The 22,701-nt window shown below is 42.7% G+C and overlaps 1 protein-coding gene across 1 annotated transcript; it reads right to left on the bottom strand.

Moving 5' to 3' along the window:
- On the bottom strand, positions 1-21,929 carry gpr139 (G protein-coupled receptor 139). Its single transcript, XM_072443349.1, has 2 exons — positions 21,507-21,929; positions 1-1,432 (listed from the first exon to the last, which is right to left on the bottom strand). The coding sequence occupies exons 1-2, from the start codon at positions 21,829-21,831 to the stop codon at positions 453-455; spliced, it is 1,305 nt and encodes a 434-aa protein (XP_072299450.1). The 5' UTR covers positions 21,832-21,929; the 3' UTR covers positions 1-452.
- Between the last annotated feature and the right edge of the window lie 772 nt (positions 21,930-22,701).

Here is a 22,701-nt window from a genome sequence, read left to right as displayed (position 1 = left end):
AAGCTCTTCACGTGGCTGGATTGGTAAAAGCAGAGACCAAACTGAAACACGAGGCTTGCCAAAGATCGGTGCTTCATAAATTAGCACCAGTCGATTCGAATTATTAGTGTTTACAGAGTATTGTCCACACTGGTTTACTGTTGGTGTCTTCATCAACGTGGCCTTTGAAGAAGTGCTCATTTGGGCAACAGTCTTTAACCATAGTTTGATTTTTTGCACAGCAGAAAGAATCTCTTGAGGACTGATGCTAAATATAACTTAAAAAAATATTTTCCAAAGACAAAGGCTTCTTCCCCACCTCACATTGTTGTTCGCCACCAGCTGAAGTCTCGCCGTTGTGCTCTCTGGGCTCACTGACATTTCCAAGCCTCAAGGAGGGATTGTGGGTAAAGTTGGTCACCAAGGAGACAACCCAATTATTTTTCTACCTGCGGTGAAAGTGGGGTAGAGCCTCACGAGGAAATGCAGATGGGCTTTCCGTTTTTATCATATTGGTACACCAACATCTTAATGCAATGGGAGTTGGCTGGAGAGATCCAAGGGCTGCTCGTGATGGAGAAGTTGTGGCTGGCATAAAACGGAGGCGTTTGCTTTCGGCAGTGGAGCAGGGCCCGCAGCACGTTGGCCGCCATGCCTCGAAAGCGCTTACTGATGAAGCAGTAGAGGAAAAAGTTAACCCCAGTGTTGAGCAGCGCCAGCATGTTTGCCAGATCGGTGAGCAGGTGTAGCAGCTGGCTTGCACCCTGAGAGGCCGGAGGAGGCGAGTAGAAGTGGTACAGGATCATGAGAGTGCGCGGGGCCCACAGAACGGCAAAGATTGAGGTGATGGCGAGCAGGATGGCGGTGGTCTTCCCGGTGGAGTAGCCACGCAGGCGGAAACAGTTGCGTCGCCGGCGGAGCTTGCGGACAATGACGGCGTTGAGGGTGAAGAAGACGGTGCAGGGCAGGAGGTAAACGGTGGTGCAATGGGCCCAAACCAGAACGTGTTGAGCTGCAGTTCTCTGGGTCACATCCCCCCCGACCACGCCCCCCGCCCCGTACAGACTGTGCCACAGCTCCGGCCACCAGTAGTAAGGCGCGGCGGACAGCAAGCACCCAATGTACACTGCAAATATGACCCTCCGTGTGCGTGCGGGGTAGGACACCGTATGATACCGCAGCGGGTGACACACGGCGATGTATCGGTCGATGGTGAGTGGGACGGTGATCCATATGGAGGTGTGGATGGAGGAGAACTCCAGCACTTGCACAGCGCTGTTCAGTGACGGGGGGAGAGGCATGGCCAAAATGAAATCTTCCAAAATAAAGTCCACAAAAACGATGAGGAGCAGCACCAGGATGTCGGCTGCAGCCAGGGCTAGGAGATAGTTGTAGGAGGACTTCTGACGACGCAGCACCAGCTGGGACAAGATCACCACTGTCAAGATGTTGGCTGGAGAGAAAAAGGAGAAAAAAGTGTTAGGAGGAATACAAAAAAATGATAATGTGTGGAACTACGGCACAGGAAAGATTTTGCGTCACTTGATCACATCATTTTAGTTCAAGTCCTTATATTTAATTAGGCTCACAGAGGTATGTACTGTAAAATCATCCTTCTTGTCAGGGCTTGGTCTTGTATTATTTTGTAGCCTATATTGAACAAACTGATTATTGCTCCAGTTTGCACCAGTCCAGTCGGGGGTCTGGGATCGGGCTCACGCATGACTCATCCCACAGTACATGCTTTAGCAAGACGAGCATGGCTTCCTCACTCACATGGACAATACCGCTCAACAGTCTTATTATGGATTTTTTGGGTTGTTGGTTTGCCTCGCTCTCAATTTACACTCATTATTCCAACATGTCCCCCTTTGTGCACAGGTTTTTAGAAGCAGACAGGAGCAAGCGAGATTATACTACTTCATGTTTTATGATTTAGTCAAGTAATCACCAGCGAAATGACTCAGGGTCTCTCCTAACGTGAGTGCAGAAAATCGTCGCAATTAAATAAAACCTAAATTTAACCAAATGATTTCACTTGGCTTTGATTGTGCGTTATATATTTAACACAGTTCTTTTTTAAAACGATTTTGTTTCCTGTAGGCTTTAGACAGGAGAAGAAAGTATGAAAAGGGGATGAAAGAGAAGGGAGGACATAAAAAATGGTCAAAGTTGGGACTTGAACGCACATATTTAACACGATTCTTAAATTGCAAAAAGGGCTTGTAGCCAATATGGCCCAATATCTCACCAAAAACTAAATCTGAGGTCTAATTTAACAACCCAAGTGTGGCAGGATAGCCTGCAGGCGGGCCCCTGCCACTCCTTAGATGCCCCTGATAGGTCAATCGATCAAGCGTACGTCCATAAATTGCTGTCTGGTGACGTCAGTCGGCCTCTGACCTCACACACTTCCTGGTTGCTGGGTGCTCCACCTCGCTCCTCAGTCCAGTGTGCCGCGGTGCTGCCATGGGCCCGCGTGGTGTGCGACCTCCGGGACTTGCGGCGTGCGGTTGGCCGGGCGGCGACCGCGGCGTAAAGCCTCACGCGCGCTAGCTGCGCCGTGCTGCAGCCATCCTGTTCCAGGTGCCCGGAGAGGACCCTGTCTTGCCTTTTGTTGGGAACGCTTTAACTAAACGCTTTTTGCGAACGCTCGTATGACAACCTGTCTCCTATGAAGATAACGGACTGTGAACATCGACAATTTGTATCAATAAATGTATCAATAACTTAAACCATGCCTCTGTTGTTCCAACGACGAACTTGCGTGCCTTCGATTAGATTGGTCCTGAGCCAGAATCTCAGGTGGCGTTGTTGGAAATGTGAGTGTAAACTGTAAACATGGAGTAAAATAGTGGACGCGTTGGTCCACTCTGCCACACAAGCATCAAGGCAACACCAGCTCTACAGTAATCTTGCAAATTGTTCCCACCAGGACAGATATTGAACTGAAAACTTAAGCAAAAGGCAAAGGTCCTGACCAAACCTAGCTCTGGAGATTTTCCACAGTGGCATTGGAAGATTGGTCAAACGAAAGTCAGCGACAACTAGCTCAATTCCCCAAAAAATTCTGTTTTTTAGGAGGCTGAATCTCCGAGCCCCGTGCACTCATCTGATTTGTGTGCTCTGAGTGCGGTCTACGTCTGTGGTAATAGATCTGGGATTGGATTAAATATGGCAGCTTGAAGTCTGGTCCATCACACTTCACAGCCTCTGCCGCTATCAGCTGATTACAAATTACAAAGCTGGCTCCAGTTAATGACTAAAGATGTCCTTGACAGACGGCGCACATACAAGAGCACACACACTGTCACACAAACGTCGCTTAGAAAGAAGATCATCAGGAATGTTGCAATTAATTAGCAAATAATTGATTGATATCAATAAAAATGTCAAACCAAATGTATGAAGGCTGCAGCTTTTAAACTACATTACCCAATAAGCTTCAAGTTTCAAGAAAAATGTCGGTCAATCTATTTTGTATGGGAAATGTAACAAACATATGAAGATGTAGCTACATTTAATTGTTGCGCACAAAAATGTAATGTAATAAGTAGCTGAAATAATTGTACTTATGAATAGAACAGAATGATACAATAACAATATAACAATTTTGTGGTTAGAGAGAAAATATGAACTATGCCCTGGGTCTGAGCGAGAATTGAACTGCCAAACCAACAGCAATTGAGAAGGTGTCAATGATGTTCAGTATACAAATAAAGATTTGTACAATTTTACATTGGTTAAATTTTTTTATATTATTGTCTCGAAGCATAAGAACAGAGACAAATGATTCTTCTCCGTCACTTAGAGAGAGCACTTAAGTTTGACTCATTTTTAAGGTCCGGATCTGCGACCGTTTTAGCTTTTGTCACAATAGCCAAAAGGTTGATTGGCCACTTTTGTGAAGAACTAATGACGCTCACTGCCTTCCACTCTCATGTTGTTCGTTTGAGTGTTAGTCATCAATCGTCTTTGTCCTGGAAGTGGATCGTGTCACTGCAGGTGTGCGTCCGGAAGCAATGGAAAGACATGTACAAATCTTTAATGTTTTAAAATCATGTCTATAAAATGGTTTAAGGTTTAATAAGTCACACAGGGAATTCTAAAGGTGCACTATGTGCGGACTATGTGACATTTCGGGTGAGGAGGTCAGCCACCTGCTGGTCTCCATGGAGATGTTATTGCTTTGCTTGGAATGTTCTTCAGAATGGCATTAAACTTACCGTATCTAGCATTTATTCAATTACAGGCATTTTACAAGCAATGACCTTTAAATACTTACACAGCATTTTTACTTCGACTTCATAGATCTGACCTGTAACCCGGCTGCCCCCCGCTTGCCCCCATGGAGATTGATACATTTAAAGCCATATCGTGGTACATTCAGAGCAAACTATGGAGACAAGGATGTCACATTTATTGTCACTAAAAAATAATAACAATACAATAAAATAAAAGGACATTGATACAGGAAACATCACTGTATTATGTGTTGTCATTTTATTCATTTTCCCACACATACAACGCTTTAAATACTGAAGGGTTGAGATGCTGCTTGTCACAGGCGTTTGGTTCGGGCTTCCCTGGGAGAGAAGGGGCTTTCTACTGACAGACAAAAGGGATACAGTAAGCTTGACATTTCCATTTAGCCGCTGCTGGGTGGACTGAGCCACCCATTTGTTTCAATTGACTCCTTCTCTTTGTGTTCTCTCAGGGGCTGACATATTGACAGATGCAAGGCAGGGGTTGCTGCGGCTATGGACCAGCGTGTGTTTGGGCATCCTGCACGTTCAAAACAGGGTGAGCAAAAACAATTGACTTACAATACAATGTAAGTAAATGCTGCAATGTCAAATAAATATGGGAAGGAGTGTCTGGAATGCCTGCCAATGTGGTCCGATAATTTGGATTTGGCTAAGTGTTTTTTATTTTTATTTTTTATTTAGTTCATTTTATTAGGCCCGAGCCCCAGCAGGGCGGAGGGCCTATTGCTCCCGCAACGCTGCCGAAGGCAGCGTTGCAACTGTCTGACCAAACATGCGGGCGCAGCCCGCATGTTTGGTGCCCCGTCGCCCCTGGCAAGTACAGTGAACTAGCCCATGCCGAAGGCATGGATCATGCATACTTACTCCTGCTATGACAGAAATAGTCAACAATTAGTGAATGGGCGTAGCCCATTCACTAATTGTTGACAACAGCAGCACGAAGCGCTGCATTCCTCCAAAAACCCTCCTGGCATCGTCCCGTACGCGAAAATCCATGCCGCAGGCATGGGCCATGCTTGTATCTGCTCAAATCAATGGAAGTCTATGGGGAGTGGGCGGGGCATCCCGACGGAATAGGGAGTGACGAGCGCGTAAGCGCTCGTAATGATGATTCCACCCCATGGCGGCATCGGGAAGGCTTAGAGCTTTCAAACGATGTATAATTTGTTGTTATAGTGGAAACAGCTATATTGTTTTTGCTAAAAATATTATTATTTTTAGGCCCGAGCGCCACAAGCTGGCGAGAGGCCTATTAATCTTGTAAGGCCGTGCGAAGCACGGCTGCGAAAGTGCGCACGTAGTGCGCACGAAATCGAGCGCGAAGCGCTCGCCCACTTCCAAACACTCACTAACGCACTCCTTCACTCATGCACGCCCCGTGCATACTAATTAGTAGTAGGAAAATGGAACATTACCGTTGTAAACGGGCGAAGCCCGTGCAAAAGTGCGCACTAAACGAGCACTTTACATTGAGATGACGACCGCGAAGCGGTTGTCATCCCCATATAAAGCACTCATTTGCGCTAAGTAGCTCACGAATACGTTCCCCATCTCTTGCATGTTCCGTGCATATAAGCATGTAATGCAAAAATTTAACATTATTACTGTATAGAGGGCCAAAAACACAAAGTGGGCGGAGCCCACTCAAAATTAACGAAAGTACCCGTCAGTGACCAGGGACCCACACCATGAGGTAGGAAAGCGCGAGCGCTTTCCGAAAATGTATAGTTTATGATATTTGAAAAATGGAAAACATTGTTTTCGCATCGGAATATTCTTCTTCTTCTTCTTCTTCTTCTTCTTCTCGGGACCAACCCCCCTATTTTTCACCCAGTGAACATTGACGAAAAGTCACAAAAATGTTCACACCTCTAAAAATCGTGCCTCTCTACATTCTGGCTATTTCCCTTTTCTAAAATAAAAAAATTGGCGCGTCAGCGCCCCCAAATGTACCAAAAATGCATTGAGAGATGGGAAATGACCCAAAAAAAATCTGATCGTAGAATCATGAAATTTGGCGCAGAGGTAGATGGTGACAAGAGAAGTAAAAAATATTATTACGGCAACGCCGTCCGCCCAACCAAATGTCGGCCATATTGCTTCAAAAATGGCTAAACATGACTTCGGAGTTTTTCCAAACGTCGTACTTTTACGAACTCCTCCCAGGGCGTTGGCCCTAAAAAGCTGAAATTTGGTGAAAATGCTACTGAGGAGTGGGACATCAAAAGTTATCCAAATTACATTGATACCTCTCACGGTCTCTGTGCGGCGAAGCCGCAAACTGTAGCTAGAATTTCAGAAATCTCCCATATTTAAAATTTCTGCCGTTTGCGCAGATAAAGTCCGAATTGCGTCAAATTAGAATCAGTTGTTAAACTCTTTGCCCTAAACCTACTCGAAGTGAAATAAATTCATTTGGCGCCACAGCGCCCCCTACAGATTTTATATGGAGGTTAAATGTTTAGTTTTGCGAAATTATATGAAATTTGACACACAACTCAATTTTAGCATCCCCATCAAAAAAGTCAATGAGACCCATGTCATAATTGTTATGGCGTTGCCGTAACGATGACCGAAACCTTCCATGTTATTCCAATGGGGAAATCGCCAGAACATGTTTACACTTTAGACTTTCACAAACTCCTCCCAGGGCGTCAGCCCTATTAACCTGAAATTTGGTGAGACTCATCTTCAGGACCATCAAAAATTATCCACATTTTTATTCAAAGAGTCACGGTGTCTGTGCGGCAAAGCCGCACATTTTGCCAAGAATTCAAAATAAAATAGCTTTTTGATGGTAAAACAAAGGGGAGAAGATGTGACAGCGTCACAGATTCAGCAGTAGGCGTAATAAAAGGACAATTGGGGCGCGTTAGCGCCCCCTCCTCTTGCGGTGTGGCGGCAGTGTGGCGGCGGCGTGGCGGCGGCGTGGCGAGGGCCGATCATTGCCGCTTGCGGCTATATTTAGGCCCGAGCGCCACAAGCTGGCGAGAGGCCTATTAATCTCGTAAGGCCGTGCGAAGCACGGCTGCGAAAGTGCGCACGTAGTGCGCACGAAATCGAGCGCGAAGCGCTCGCCCACTTCCAAACACTCACTAACGCACTCCTCCACTCATGCACGCCCCGTGCATACTAATTAGTTGTAGGAAAATGGAACATTACCGTTGTAAACGGGCGAAGCCCGTGCAAAAGTTCGCACTAAACGAGCACTTTACATTGGGATGACGACCGCGAAGCGGTCGTCATCCCCATATAAAGCACTCATTTGCGCTAAGTAGCTCACGAATACGTTCCCCATCTCTTGCATGTTCCGTGCATATAAGCATGTAATGCAAAAATTGAACATTATTACTGTATAGAGGGCCAAAAACACAAAGTGGGCGGAGCCCACTCAAAATTATCGAAAGTACCCGTCAGTGACCAGGGACCCACACCATGAGGTAGGAAAGCGCGAGCGCTTTCCGAAAATGTATAGTTTATGATATTTGAAAAATGGGAAACATTGTTTTCGCATCGGAATATTATTCTTTCTTTCTTTCTTTCTTTCTTTCTTCTTCTTCTCGGGACCAACCCCCCTATTTTTCACCCAGTGAACATTGACGAAAAGTCACAAAAATTTGCACACCTCTAAAAATCGTGCCTCTCTACATTCTGGCTATTTCCCTTTTCTAAAATAAAAAAAATTGGCGCGTCAGCGCCACCAAATGTACCAAAAATGCATTGAGAGATGGGAAATGACCCAAAAAAAATCTGATCGTAGAATCATGAAATTTGGCGCAGAGGTAGATGGTGACAAGAGAAGTAAAAAATATTATCACGGCAACGCCGTCCCCCGAACCAAATGTCGGCCATATTGCTTCAAAAATGGCTAAACATGACTTCGGAGTTTTTCCAAACGTCGTACTTTTACGAACTCCTCCCAGGGCGTTGGCCCTAAAAAGCTGAAATTTGGTGAAAATGCTACTGAGGAGTGGGACATCAAAAGTTATCCAAATTACATTGATACCTCTCACGGTCTCTGTGCGGCGAAGCCGCAAACTGTAACTAAAATTTCAGAAATCTCCCATATTTAAAATTTCTGCCGTTTGCGCAGATAAAGTCCGAATTGCGTCAAATTAGAATCAGTTGTTAAACTCTTTGCCCTAAACCTACTTGAAGTGAAATAAATTCATTTGGCGCCACAGCGCCCCCTACAGATTTTATATGGAGGTTAAATGTTTAGTTTTGCGAAATTATATGAAATTTGACACACAACTCAATTTTAGCATCCCCATCAAAAAAGTCAATGAGACCCATGTCATAATTGTTATGGCGTTGCCGTAACGATGACCGAAACCTCCCATGTTATTCCAATGGGGCCAGAACATTTTTACACTTTAGACTTTCACAAACTCCTCCCAGGGCGTCAGCCCTATTAACCTGAAATTTGGCGAGACTCATCTTCAGGACCATCAAAAGTTATCCACATTTTCATTCAAAGAGTCACGGTGTCTGTGCGGCAAAGCCGCACATTTTGCCAAGAATTCAAAATAAAATTGCTTTTTGATGGTAAAACAAAGGGGAGAACATGTGACAGCGTCACAGATTCAGCAGTAGGCGTGATAAAAGGACAATTGGGGCGCGTTAGCGCCCCCTCCTCTTGCGGCGTGGCGGCGGTGTGGCGGCGGCGTGGCGAGGGCCGATCATTGCCGCTTGCGGCTATATTTATTATTATTTTTCTTGTTCTTCTGTTTTTTGAGCTTTAATTTGACCCCCTGAACATGCTCAAAAACTCACCAAACTTTGCCCAAAATTCTGAATCGGCGAAAAATTTTATTTTTTCTGGGCCATTTTTTTTTTCGTTAAAAAATGGCGCGACAGCGCCACCGACAAAAGTCAAAATACATTGCGCCTATGGGAGACGCCCCGAGGTCAACTTGGGCGTAAAGCTACGAAATTAGGGACACGCATTCCTCTCGTGAGGACAAAAAAAAAATATTATTGTGGCCACGCCCCCAGACTTACCCTATGGCCGCCATCTTCCTTTGAAAATGAAAACACGCTGTGTTAGCCATTTTGTTCACGTGAAACTTTGACGAACTCCTCCTAGGGCGTTTTGCCCACCGACTTCAAAATCGGCGGACGTCCTCTGGACAAGTGGGGCATCTAAAGTTATCCAATTTTTTGAGTTACCTTTTACGGTCTGTGTGCGGCGCAGCCGCAAAGTTGGACAACTTATTTTGGAATATTGCAGATCTAAAAATTGCTCCCATTTGATCAAAACCAGTCCGATTAGGACCAAATTTGAATCAGTTGTTAAACTTTCTAGTTTGGACCAGTTTAGGATGACAAAATTGAAATGGGCGCGATAGCGCCCCCTACAGAGTGACCTTTTAATTAACATTGAAGGTCAAAAATTAGTTTTACCAAAATTGTCTAAACTTTACCCAAAATTCTATTTTGCCGTCCCAATCACAAAAGCCAATCACAAAAATGCCTGATTTTTTACGGCGTAGTCGTAGCGATGACAGAAACCTCCCATGTTATCCCTATGGGAAAACCACAAAATCTCTCAAATTACCACATTTTTATGTTTTACACTTTAACGAAGTCCTCCTAGTGCGTTTTGCCCACCGACTTCAAAATCGGTGTACGTCCTCTAGACATGTGGGGCATCTAAAGTTATCCAAATTTTAAGGATAACTTTTACGGTCTCTGTGCGACAGAGCCACAAACGTTTCCCAGAATTCTGACTATTTGGCCTTCAGAGTGGCCTATAAACAATAGAGTTTTTCCAAATGACATGATATTTTGAACAAAATTCTAATTTGCCATCCTGATCATAAAAGTATGAGAGCCAAAGTCATATTTTGTACGGCGTAACCGTAGCGTTGACAGAAACATCCCATGTTATCCTTATGGGACAATCGTAGAATCGCTCAAATCACCACAAATTTACGCTTCACACTTTAACAAACTCCTCCTAGGGCGATAGCCCGATCAAGTTCATATTTGGAGAATATCATCTACACAAGCGGGGCATCAAAACCTACCCATATTTTGATTCTAAGTGCTACGGTCTCTGTGTGGCGGACCCGCAAATATATGTCAGAAATGGGAAAACAGCGAAATCTCTAAAATGACCACATTTTTACGCTTCACACTTTAACGAACTCCTCCCAGGGCGATAGCTCGATCAAGTTCATATTTTGGGAAATCATCTACACAAACGGGGCATCAAAAGTTATCCATATTTTGATTTTAAGTGCTACGGTCTCTGTGCCGTGGAGCTGCAAATATACTGTCACAGATGGGAAAAACGCCAAATCCTTGAAATGTTCACATTTGTGACTGACCGTGGCTAAACCAGTTACAAGTTATTCTGAAAGTGTGAATTCAAAGCTTTCCAATGATGTCTCACTCATGTAGATCTGATCATATTTGAGTAAGTTGTGGTGATTTGAATGTATACAACTCTCAAACCCATTCACTGAGAAAACGGGGCTCAAAGTTTTTCACCTGAGTGAGCCCAGAGTCACAGGGGGGCGGGGCTCATTTGCATCTCATTGAGATAAGCCCTCCCCCCTGTCACACTGACACCACCTTCCCCCTACAGCTGTCACTGAAGACTCAAGAGGAGTGTTGTTATTGATGGTAACTGGACTTGAATCAGAATTAGAAGTTACTATATTAAAATGGAAATACTTTGATTACAAAAGGCCCTGAATAGAATCAAAGAATCAGAATCAGAATAGGGTTCATTGCATTTGTCGATAAACATAATTCACAGGTGATTCAGTGCCAGCAATGGTGCACTGAATGATTCAACACAAACAACAAAAGATAAGATAAGATAGCCTTTAATGTTACAACGCAGTAGATACAGGGGGAAAGGACAGTAACTTATAGGAAGTTTAAAAAACACTCTTAATAGAAGAACTCTTATAAACAGATGCCAGGTATACGAACTGCAACGGGTCCATGGCTTTGAATATATGAGATAATCGATATGATATGTACACCACCAGAGTCCAATTACATCAGAGATCACATCCTCATCCTCTTCTTCGTGCACTCTTCTGTGCTGTGACTCTCGGCTCTTGGCATCAAAGCTGTAAACAAATAACAGGACATTTAAGAAATGGCTAACTATTTCACATAAAACTAACATAAAACATTTTTTTAACACAATGTGAGAGTTTCAATCTAAATACCTGAAGTGCTGATAACTCTTGATCTTTGGAAGCCGTCTGAAGAAGGGACTCAGATGCTTCTGCCAGTCCAAGTTCTTGACAAACACTTTGCCATCCGCCATTCCAACAAGCTGTGGGATATTGAAGTGAGACGTTGGCGGTGAGGGTCCGAAAGACAGCACATTAGATTCTGTTGTAGAGATCTGTGCGTGGCCTGCAGCTTCTGATGTGTGGGAGAAGCTGTTTCCACAGTGATTTGAAGTTTGATGTACAAACTGCAGGCTCACCTGAAAAACAGATGTTACTTATGGTTAATTATACTCTAATCATTAAAACATGAAAATCACCAAAATAATGTTTTACACTTACCACGCTCCTTAGCAGACTTCACGTAGAGACAGGTCATGTCAGTCAGGGTGTCTTTGCCAATTCTGAAAAGGGGGATAAAAGGATTAGGGTTAACAGTAATATGGGAATAACACGCTTCACAGATAACAGTTCACATTGTGACGTTAACGGTGTATTTAAGATGCAAAACGCGGAGATATTGGGACATCTGCCCTCGGCTAGCGGGGCTAGCTAGCTCACTTGAGATAACACGGCTCGTAAAAGCAAAACACTTGCAGAACAGCACACCAAAACATAAACATACACTCGAGTTTAAAACCGGCGCACATTAAAGTGATTAAAAGCGGGTGTTTTAGTCGCAAAGCTTACCTGGTTCAGCCGTCCTGTTGTCTCTCCCAACACCGTGCACAGAGAGACACACAGGAAGCTGATAATGGCCAGGCAAGGGCGTGATTGGTTCGAGTGACGCAGTGCGTGCGTGACGTGCAACGTACGTAAGCCACGTGACCAGAAGTGGTATCGGGAGTTGTAGTTTTTTTCTCTTCCCTCGCCGAAAAATAACCCGATAACATAGCAAAGTTTAGCTTACAACTTAGCTCCGAATAGCTGCGTTTAGCTCCAGGCTGTGGCGCTAACAGCCGGTTTAGCACCATAAAATAGACACAAAGCACGACCCACACAACCCACGGGCCAACCCACGCCGAAAAATAACCCGATAACATGGTGATAACAGCAAGTAGTCACATTAAGCCCGTATTGCAGAGTGCACTGAAGCAACATGTTAGCTTAGCATTAGCTCCACCGGAGCAGACAAGTAAGATTCTAAAGTGATCACGAGACCGCCTTAAAACACAGCGTTAAAGCAATAATTTAGTAGTGAAGTAAAAGTGTACCTGAGTAAACAGTTCCATTGCAATGTAGTCCAGGAAATGTAAGCTCTGAAGACTGTGCTCTGCAGACGGTCTGGAGTAATGAGAGGAAAACACGGAGCACGCAGCTGGCCATGCGGATCACAGCTGATTGGTGGAAAATGTAAAAAATACGTTGGCTAGAAAAAGGTGACGCCCCCCAGGAGAGCAGGAAAAAGACCCCAAAACTCCACATTTTTAACAGCTTAATGTATATGTTTAAGACAACCAATAGTGTTATCTGAAGCACACAGGGGCTTATTCATAACTTCAACTAGCACATTCTGCAAAAAAATGAAAATCACAAATTTGGGGGAAAAAAAAGTAAAATGCTGTTTTTCTCAGTTTCACCGAGGCCGACATGGTCCGACAATTGCGGCGGCGGGGCACATTTACGCTTCACACTTTAACAAACTCCTCCTAGTGCGTTTGGCCCACCGATCTCAAAATCGGTGTACCTCCTCTAGACAAGTGGGGCATCTAAAGTTATTCAAATTTTATGGATAACATTTACGGTCTCTGTGCAGCTGAGCCGCAAACTTTTCGCAGAATTCTGACTATTTGGCCTTCAGAGTGGCCTATAAACAATAGTTTTTCCAAATGACATGACATTTTGCACACAATTCTCATTTGCCATCCCCAAATTAAAAGTATGGGAGCCAAAGTCATATTTGGTAAAGCGTAGCCGTAGCGATGACAGAAACATCCCATGTTATCCCTATGGGGAAACCGCAAAATCTCTAAAATGACCACATTTTTACACTTCACACTTTCACAAACTCCTCCTAGGGCGATTGCCCGATCGAGTTCATATTTGGGGAGAATCATCTACACAAGCGGGGCATCAAAAGTTATCCATATTTTGATTTTAAGTACTAGGGTCTCTGTGCGGTAGAGCCGCAAATATATGTCACAAATGGGAAAAACGCCAAATCCTTGAAATGTTCACATTTATGCTTCACACTTTAATGAACTCCTCTGTGGGCAATAGCTCGATCAAGCTCATATTTTGGGAAAATAATCTACACAAGCGGGGCATCAAAAGTTATCCATATTTTTATTCCAAGTGTCACGGTCTCTGTGCACTGGAGCTGCACATTTGACCGACATTTGTGTTCATTTGCACTGGTTAAGAACAGCATTGTACATGTACAATGTGTCGCTGTCTTAGTTCTTAGACAATTGCGTTAGCGCAAACTCTGTAAAATGCAGAGAGCAGAGTCGGAAGGCCGGCGGCCCGCGAGGGCCGTTGGATGCCGCTTGCGGCTTTAATTGTATTTCTGTTTCTGTCATTTCTTTGTGATTTTAATGCATTGTTCCTGCTATGTGAAGCACTTCTTTGAATTGCCTTGTGTATGAAATGTGCTCTACAAATAAACTTGCCTTGCCTTACAATAAAAAAAGGTCTGTTCATGATTACTCTGAAAAGTTGTCTTATACCTAGAACTAACAAACTTTATTGATCCACAAGCAAAATTATAAGCAAATGCAAGAGCGACAAGAATGAACCAATCACACGCAGCATCACACAGCAATAATGGACGATAGACAATGACTTATAAAAGAAGCACTTTGTGACAAAATCGTATTTTATCTCTCCAAAACGCAGTGGTAAGACTAACTGTTCGAATGAGCTTTGGCAGTCCGCCCAGCCTCACTTTGTTGTCAACGCAAAGCTGTTGTAAAGCCATGCTAATATTAATAATGTGCCAAAAGGTTTGCAAGAGCTATTGGTTTAAATACTTCCCCCTTTCACAGTTTGAAACTCAGGCACCCCAGATTTGAACCACCATTGATTTGGTACCAGATTTGATTTTGAACCATAAACGAGGAACATGTTTCCTTTCTCTCGCTCTCATGTTGCACCATGACAACAGTCTGCTGCAGTCTCAGATCATTTGTCCACATAATTATCTCCAATCACTTGATGGATTGGTTTGAATTGATCAAATTGAACATCATGGCTGGTACTCATAGTGCTCCAAATAAATGCCTATTAAAATACATAAGTGATCTCATACCATCTCTGGAAAGGTAATTTTGTGTATGAATAATTCTTAAAATAATCTAGTTTTGATCGTTTTGGTATCAATGAGCACCTGAGTTAGAGGTACAGGGCCTTTAAGGCTTTTGTATTTAAAATGTGAAGTTGTATAGCCTGTCTATTTGAGAGATTATGACTCCATAAGCCACAGAGAGCTACAATGGAGTGTAGCAAGGAAAATAACACCAAGAACAGAGAAAAAGCATGAAATGACCATAATGTTGTCGTATGATCACTTGCGTTTGTGTGTAACCTCTGCTTCCTGTCTGGTCGCCTCCTCTAATACAACGGGGGACATTGACGCTGTTTGATGGGGCACATGGCACCGTGTTCTCCTAACGGTGCAACAAGGCTGACTCATCTCACTTTGAGAGGGACAGCGCTCAGATTAACCCCTTGAACTGTAGAACATTTAAACACCTCCTCACTCTCATCTCTCCATTTCTTACCAGGAAAAGGAAAGCCAATGTGCTCTTGAATATCAGTCAAAACTTAAGGACAATATATTTACTACAACAGCTGTCCAAACATCAAAACCATAAATATGAAGTGATACAAAGAAAATAAACTGTTACTTTTTGATTTACATTGGACCGAACCAAAGTTTTATATGTACTAAAGAATCATTATAAAGCTGTTTAACTGTAAATGGCAAAGTAAGTTTCTCTTCTGTTACTGCTACACCCACAGCTATACTCTTACAGTCAACACACAGGTAAACAGTTGAACGCTTGAAAACATATTCCTATTAAGAAATTTATCTGGTCAATAAAGTAACATTTATTTTACTTATTTTGCCACAGCTATATTGTAAAAAACATTTGCTCAGGTTAAAATTGCTGCATTGTGCGCTCTTTGCATCTAATTATAGAGCATTTTATTCTCTGTGAAGCTGGAAATGCATTCTGAGCATAATAATTTTTTGTTAGCTTTATCATGACAGCAAAACTCGCTCTGGCCTCAGAGAGTTGTGAAAGCGCTTATAAACTCATTGCAGAGAATAATTAGGACGCTACAAAGCAGTCGCAATCATTTTTATGGGTGGGCAAGCAGACTTGGGGTGTTCATCAATATGTAGTGCAGAACATGCAAGGGTTGGGTAAAGTTTCCTGTGTGAAGGGTGCACGCTTATCCTACTGAGATAAACCCATACCAATAAAACCTGCTGAGTAAATAGGCTCACTTCACCGATCAGTTCATTACACAAATTAGTGCTCTGTGTTGTTAGATGTTTCTGACTAACGTTTAATCACTAGAAACGTGAACAGCACCTGAGCTACAAACAAAGAATTGTCTCTTGAAGATAGTTTTATGTCAGTTTGTTGAAACTTGTTGCTGCTGTTGCTTCACTTCTTCTTTGTATATGTAGAGTTCAGTTTGAGGCTGTGTTGTCCTCAGAGCGCATACGTAGACATATAAAAGAAGCTGTTTCAATGCTGTTTGAAAAAGGTCTGTTTTTTATGTTTTTAAAAATCAGATAAAAATAATCTTACCTGATTATTATTTAAACTTTTCCTGGTTTCTCTGTTTTTTGTACATTTGAGGAAAAACAGCAAAAAAAGTATTTTCTCTAAAAGGGTTTTCAACATTTGATGATTGAATATTATAAAGAGCTAATAAGCTAATGGGGGCGAGGTTGGGAGAATGAAGGTCACAGACAAGATGAGGATTGGGAAGAGTCAGCAGGTGCGTAGAGAGAGGAGAGAAAGTATGCAGACGGCAGAACGACAAAATATCAAAGCAGGCTTCAAAGGTCACAGCACTTTGTTCTTGATGATGACCATTTCCCTTTTGTCTTCTGTGAGCGTCAGGCCGGACATAAAGCAGCGCTGCAATAACACAAGCCAGGACATGGCAACTCTAATCCAGTTTTGTCACCGTACAATTTCAAATTTGATTTTGATATTAGGGAAAAGGCTTGATGCTTGAAACTGATTTTGATGCACAATGATATAATGCAATAACAGTTGTTCTTTTATTCATTTTGTTACACATCACGACCATTGTAAAGCGTACAAATCCCACAGTCCCTCACCACCTCCACACCTGTCCCGTTCATTCATTGGGTTTACACCTTCCACTCATATTCACCTCGATGGCACCTATTAAAACGCCCCCATCCTGAACACACCCCCTCCCAAGGCTGCAGATTGACCAATCAATAGCGCAACGGAAAGTCGATGGGCCGCATCTCTTCATTAGCCTGCTGCTGACACAGTGCCCGAGCTGCAGCGTGAAGAGGGGGGGCTGTTAGTGCTTCGACAAAACTCACCTTTCCCCCTTGTAGCTAAGATAAGTGGAACTCGGAGGGGAAACTTTTGGTAGGTGTGTGTGCCTGGCAACCCTGTGGACTGCTAAACAGCTACACAAAACTGCACCTGTTCCTCTATACAACACGGTACAAGTCAACAAGGCAAACATGTGATGGGCCGGTGACAAAATGTAGGTCGGAGCAGTTGAAAAGGAGATTTTATTTTATGTGGGTCAAGTGGAAAGCCTTGTTGACCCGCTGTTAGATGCTCAGTTTAGTCAAAGTTTAGATCAAGCGTGTTATCCTGGTTGGTGTGGCTGGTAATTGTTTTTAAATATCATCAGCCTCAAAATTGTCACTTATCATAAAGATGACTTATGGGCAGAAAAGTTTTTTTGGCTGGACAAATCTGCACGATTATATGCAGCAGACCAAAAAAAATAAAAATAACTAAAAAGGAAACATGAAATAGTTCAAACATGACCACTGTGTTTACTCTTTCATGTTAAAACGTGATACTAAGGAATGTATGTGATAAATCATGACATGACATGACATTTGGGATTGGCAACCAGATCATGGATGATCATGACCCAGACATTGTCTTTATGCATTCTTTATGCCTTGCAGTGTTCTAGGAAAATGTTCAATGCATTAAACTGAAGGAAAAAAGATCTATATAAAAAATTTAAACCATAAAAAAGTAATACTGGCCGAGTTTATTTAAGCCCCATCGGCAGCTTTGCCGATGGGGCTTAAGGTCATGCTTCAGGTAGAAAGTAAATTCTTGTAAGAACTGGGAAATTGATCCAACAAAAATGAATTAATTCTATTCTATTTCTTATTCATGAGATACATCCGGAAATAACATATTCCAAATGTGCGGAAAGGGCACAGTGATAAAATACACAGATTATATAGAGTTTAAATATGCTGTCAAACGTTCACGACTACAGCAGTGTCAAGACAACGGAGAAGGAGGAGAATAAAGTTGGTGTCTAATTAAAAATGTGGAGTTTGGTCTGGCTGTGTCTGCGAAGCTCCTCCACTCCAGAGGTGCCACTTCTATCTGTTATTAATCTCACTGTCTTCACACGACCTTGCCTTTGCAGCTCAAGTCTCCTCTTCTAATCCCGCCACAACAACCATCTTCTCCTGCGCATAATTCTAATTTGCATCACCTTCCTGTAGACGTCTTCTGTCTAATGTGGCCCTTCCTCGTCTGTGGCAACAAAGGTCAGCTCTAAGTTGCTGGCGACCGGTCCTGCTGCTAAAACAATAGCTCAGACTTTACATAATTCAAAAGAAGAAAACACAATGAACTCAATGGCCGACCAATAGTTCAATTTAATCATTCAAATCCTGTCACGCCTACACGAGATCACATTCTTCTGCGTTTGAGTGAAGGAATTTTCTGGAAAATGCACAGTTTTTGTCCACAGGCTTTTTGTGGATCATGTGACGGATGTAAGTGTGAAGAGAGCACATTATTAGAGCCGAAAATAAACCAGCAAATGTGTGTTATCATGCGGCACTTTTCTATGATTTTGATTCTTCTAGTTGGGGTGCCATTTTGAGGACTTTTCACCATTCAACATCTTGTTTTGAATTATTAATCGACATGGCAACAGTGCTAATTGTTCATCACTCACGGATTATATTGACCACTCATTATAATAAGAGGACAGATTCTTCATCAAAGGTTAAAAAATAGATAAATAGAGCGTGTATTTTAAACACGACTGGCACAGATAGGTCCAGGATCCAGGCCGTGTTGACTCCACATGGCTGTTTAGGTCACGCTGATGATGTGATTGGCACATAGTGAGCTCATGAAACATTCACGATCAGAGCTTGAGTTGTGCCACAATGATTGAATAAGTTGCCGCTGCAAACGTGTCACCTGACTGCTCTCGAGTCGGCCGTTAATCCACTGCAGCAGGATCGCATTTTGTGGTGCTTAGTCATTAAAGAAACAAATAAACGCTTGGACACTTCAAGTCAAGCCTTGGAAACAGAAAGTTAAAAGGACAAGAGAGGGAATTGCTTGTGCTCGACTTGATTCTCCATTTAAGGTAAAATAAGGGTTTGGTAAGTTTACAAGTCTGCAGCAGTGCCTCTGGAAAGCATTTTGTGAGCACCGAAGGTTGTTGTTAACAGCTTCCAGGTGGAGAAGGACAAATCGATGATAAAAGACGCAATTAAAATGCCTTTGAACCGTAATTGGGCAGTATGACCACTTCCAGCATTGGTCTCAGCCACTTTGAAACACATGAACTATGATTTTAATTAGGTCATGACTCGAGGTGTAAAACATTCAAAGATTTCTATGAATTGATAATGATGATTAACTTCATTCGATTTTGAATTTTACATGCGGGCACATTTCTAAGTACATTTTTAAATCTGTTTTTTTTGTGTTTTTCTCAGTTTGAAAATTGCAAATAAAAAAAAAAGAATCATCACCTTTTAAGTATTTATTGCATATATTTTCAAATCTTTAAATTCAGAGAGTAAAATTCACTGTCAAAAATGTATTGTTAAAGGCGGTATGGACGATTTTTCGGCGATTTGAGAACGCAGGCGGAAGTGCGCATGCGCCCTCCCCTGTGCGGACTGATACAACACACGTGTGTTTGTTTATTAGCGCAACGGAGCGCATCGCATCACTCGTCTCCCGTAAATTTCTGTCCACTTCTGCGTCAGCTCGAACTGTCTTTTTCCGTCTTCATTTTGCCCCGTACACTGAGGGGACTATATTATGATAGATCCATGCGCTTAGGCACGCGGAAACGTGGGGACGAGCCTGACGCGGCTGCAGGTGAGCGGTAGGTGCGTTTTATGATTGATACGTGGCAGGACAAATGATTTATCCACGCCACGAGGAAATATGATAAAAAAAATTGCTGAAAAAAATCGTCCATACCACCTTTAACGTCACTGTGTGCTTGAAAATCTGTGCGTTTAATTCAAAACCAGATTCATTTTGTATGTTTCTTTTTTTCAAACAGTGAAAAACACAATAAAAATGTATACAGCAAATGCCAGCTACTAAAAAGATTCAAAAGAGTGTTGTCAGGGTTACAAAAACATTGGCATCAGCATTTAAAATTCCTAAATCTGATGAAACAAATGAACTTTCATAGGTGTTGTGGTGACCTCGAAATGAATGGTTGTGGACAATTATTAGAAGGTTCGAATAAAACTACACGTTGGCATAGTCCAAAGCCAGGTTAAAGAGAGAAGAAGAAGAAGAAGAAGAAGAAGAAGAAGAAGAAGAAGAAGAAGAAGAAGAAGAAGAAGAAGAAGAAGAAGAAGAAGAAGAAGAAGAAGAAGAAGAAGAAGAAGAAGAAGAAGAAGAAGAAGAAGAAGAAGAAGAAGAAGAAGAAGAAGAAGAAGAAGAAGAAGAAAAAAAAGAAGAAGAAGAAGAAGCAAATCCCTGCACCTGAAGAGGCAGATGTTTTGTCCTCTACATTCTGCAAACAACATTTTCAACTCACCGTTTTACAGATGTGATTAATGACTTAATGAGGCATTAGACTGTGTTCCCAGATTAACAGTTGTTTTGGTCGAGCTCTGCGGAGTCCTCTGGGTTTTCTGTATCTCAGAATTTGGCATCACGGTCCTCTTTCAACTGACCTCCAGCGCCTCAGTCTGGTGCTGCTGCCTGTGCCTTTCCCTCTCACACTCACATTTAAATGCTCACAGTATTTTGGCTCGCATCACGTTGGGACAGGTCATCGTTCACAGATCACACAGCGGGACAGGGCCGGCAAATGGGTCTCCTGATGGCCACAAGTCACCTACAGTAATCAGTCCATTGAAACTGACTGGACCAAATGAGTGAACCTCCATTATTCAAGAGCCCATAAAACACTATGTCCATCCCAAAAGGTCATTTTGTCTGAGAACTCGTGTTTTTGAAAAAGCAATATCCTGTCAATGCAAAAAAGACATGACCAAACAAAGGGGATTGTTTAAAGCTGGGGTACCTGGTTTTCACCTGGCAAAAGGAGGAGGTAAATATCTCTCACTAGTTCTAAGCTCTCACAAACCCTTTGTTAGTTGCACATTGTTAATTTCCACATTCATAAATGTTAGATGTGAGGTTTATTCAGACAGTTAAAGCCAATCAGAGCGCTGCTTTTGGCTCTTACCATCAGCTTAATGAGAAATAAGATATTTCATTATTACATACAGACCACACTCAGAGGCCTCATTTTTATCTCAATGTCTTGCTTTTACAAAATACTCTTTTGGGGAAAAGACAAAATGGACTAATTTACCAAAAAAAAAGTCACCCCAGCTTTAAGTTAAAAATATTAGATTTTAGTATTATACGATGTTACAAAAGTTTGAGTGTTTTAAATCAACGCAATTTGCTTCAAACTCAAGCACAAGGTCAGACAAATCATTCACCAGTGAGTGACAGTCTGAGGCAGCTGCCAGTAACATATGTGCTACAAAGCAACAAGCGCATCTTGTCCATGAAAAAATAATGACAATGAAAGATAAAATAGAATAAAGTTTTCTAACCTGGCAGGCCAAGACAGAGCAGGACACTGTAGTAGATGACAGGCAGTGGTCCGAGGGGGCATCCCTGGATGACCTCCGCGGGATGCTGTCCTGGGCTCCAGCTGCCGTTCAGGGTCAAAACAGGAAAGATGTGACTGTGCTCCATGGCTGTCTTGTAACTGTACGTTTTGGGTCTCGATCCTCTTCCTTTAGCTGTGCTCAGTGTCAAGAAGCAAACTGCCCCAAAGCCGGCTGGACGAGGCAGCGAGCGTGCTCTGTCCTTGGATGCCAATGAGTGTGTGAAGGACTGTGAAGGAAGTGAAATAATGGCACAGACAACAGACATGAGGAGGAGGACATGCAGGGGATGGCGATGTGTTTGTAGGTGATGGAGGGAAGAGGAGAGGAGGTGAGTGAGGAGGGAAGTGAGGAGAGGATGGAGCCGGCGACAGTCTACAGCATCTCAGGGAGGGGAGGGGTGAGGAGGAGGGGCGTGCGAGTGAGCAAGACAGAGAAAGAGAGAAAGAGAGGGAGGGATGCTTAGAGGACATGAGACCAAAAGTGTGTGTTTGTCTATATATATACATACATTTAAACACCATACTAGGTTGTTTACTAAGCTCTTAAACACTACAAAGATGTTGAAATTATTACAGTTTTATTAAGTGAATAGCCAATTCTCATTCACAACTAAGTGTCAAGCAGCAAAGATGTATTCACAAGACATGGGATGAAAAGAGCATTGAGGTTTTAGATGTAGCCAAAACAAGATGTTTACACATACGCAGCCTGCAGCATGTGAGGGCAAAAGCACTCCTTATAAACCAGGTAGACGTCATGAGTGAGGTGGCTGCAGCAAAGAGCCTAAACAAAACCGCCTCACATGATAAATGAGTGCATAGGAACGTGCATGGATAAATTATGAACTGCTAACAGGTTGGATGTGGAGTGGCGCTTGTTTACACGCTTTTGCATTTTACCGATTTGCTGCCGAAATGAATTTTTCTTTTTTTAATTACCACATGCATTAATATAATGAATAATGTAGTGTAAAATATATGTTTTATCAGCACAACATCCAGGCAAGAGATTGTATAGTCTCTCTGCAACAAAATACATTTGAACAAAAATATACATAGATTTTGGCTCCACAACAGAGTGAACAAACAACAAGTGCTTTTCTATCTTCTAGGCAATGTGGGTGAAGTGTCTTGCC

The sequence above is a fragment of the Eucyclogobius newberryi genome, unplaced genomic scaffold, assembly GCF_026437365.1.
Source record: "Eucyclogobius newberryi isolate DKJ021-1_F unplaced genomic scaffold, fEucNew1.0.hap1 SCAF_13, whole genome shotgun sequence".
NCBI classification, from domain to species: Eukaryota; Metazoa; Chordata; class Actinopteri; order Gobiiformes; family Gobiidae; genus Eucyclogobius; species Eucyclogobius newberryi.
Note: the sequence above shows the minus strand (reverse complement) of the source record. Positions and strands in the feature narration are given on the sequence as shown.

What these genes read in the sequence shown, in the direction of transcription:
- gpr139 (XM_072443349.1), bottom strand. Translation starts at nt 21,831, where the DNA reads ATGTCTGTTGTCTGTGCCATTATTTCACTTCCTTCACAGTCCTTCACA. An exon ending in GCTCTGTCTTGGCCTGCCAG is followed by an intron (nt 1,433 to 21,506) that starts GTTAGAAAACTT and finishes TTTTCTCTCCAG; the next exon opens with CCAACATCTTGACAGTGGTG.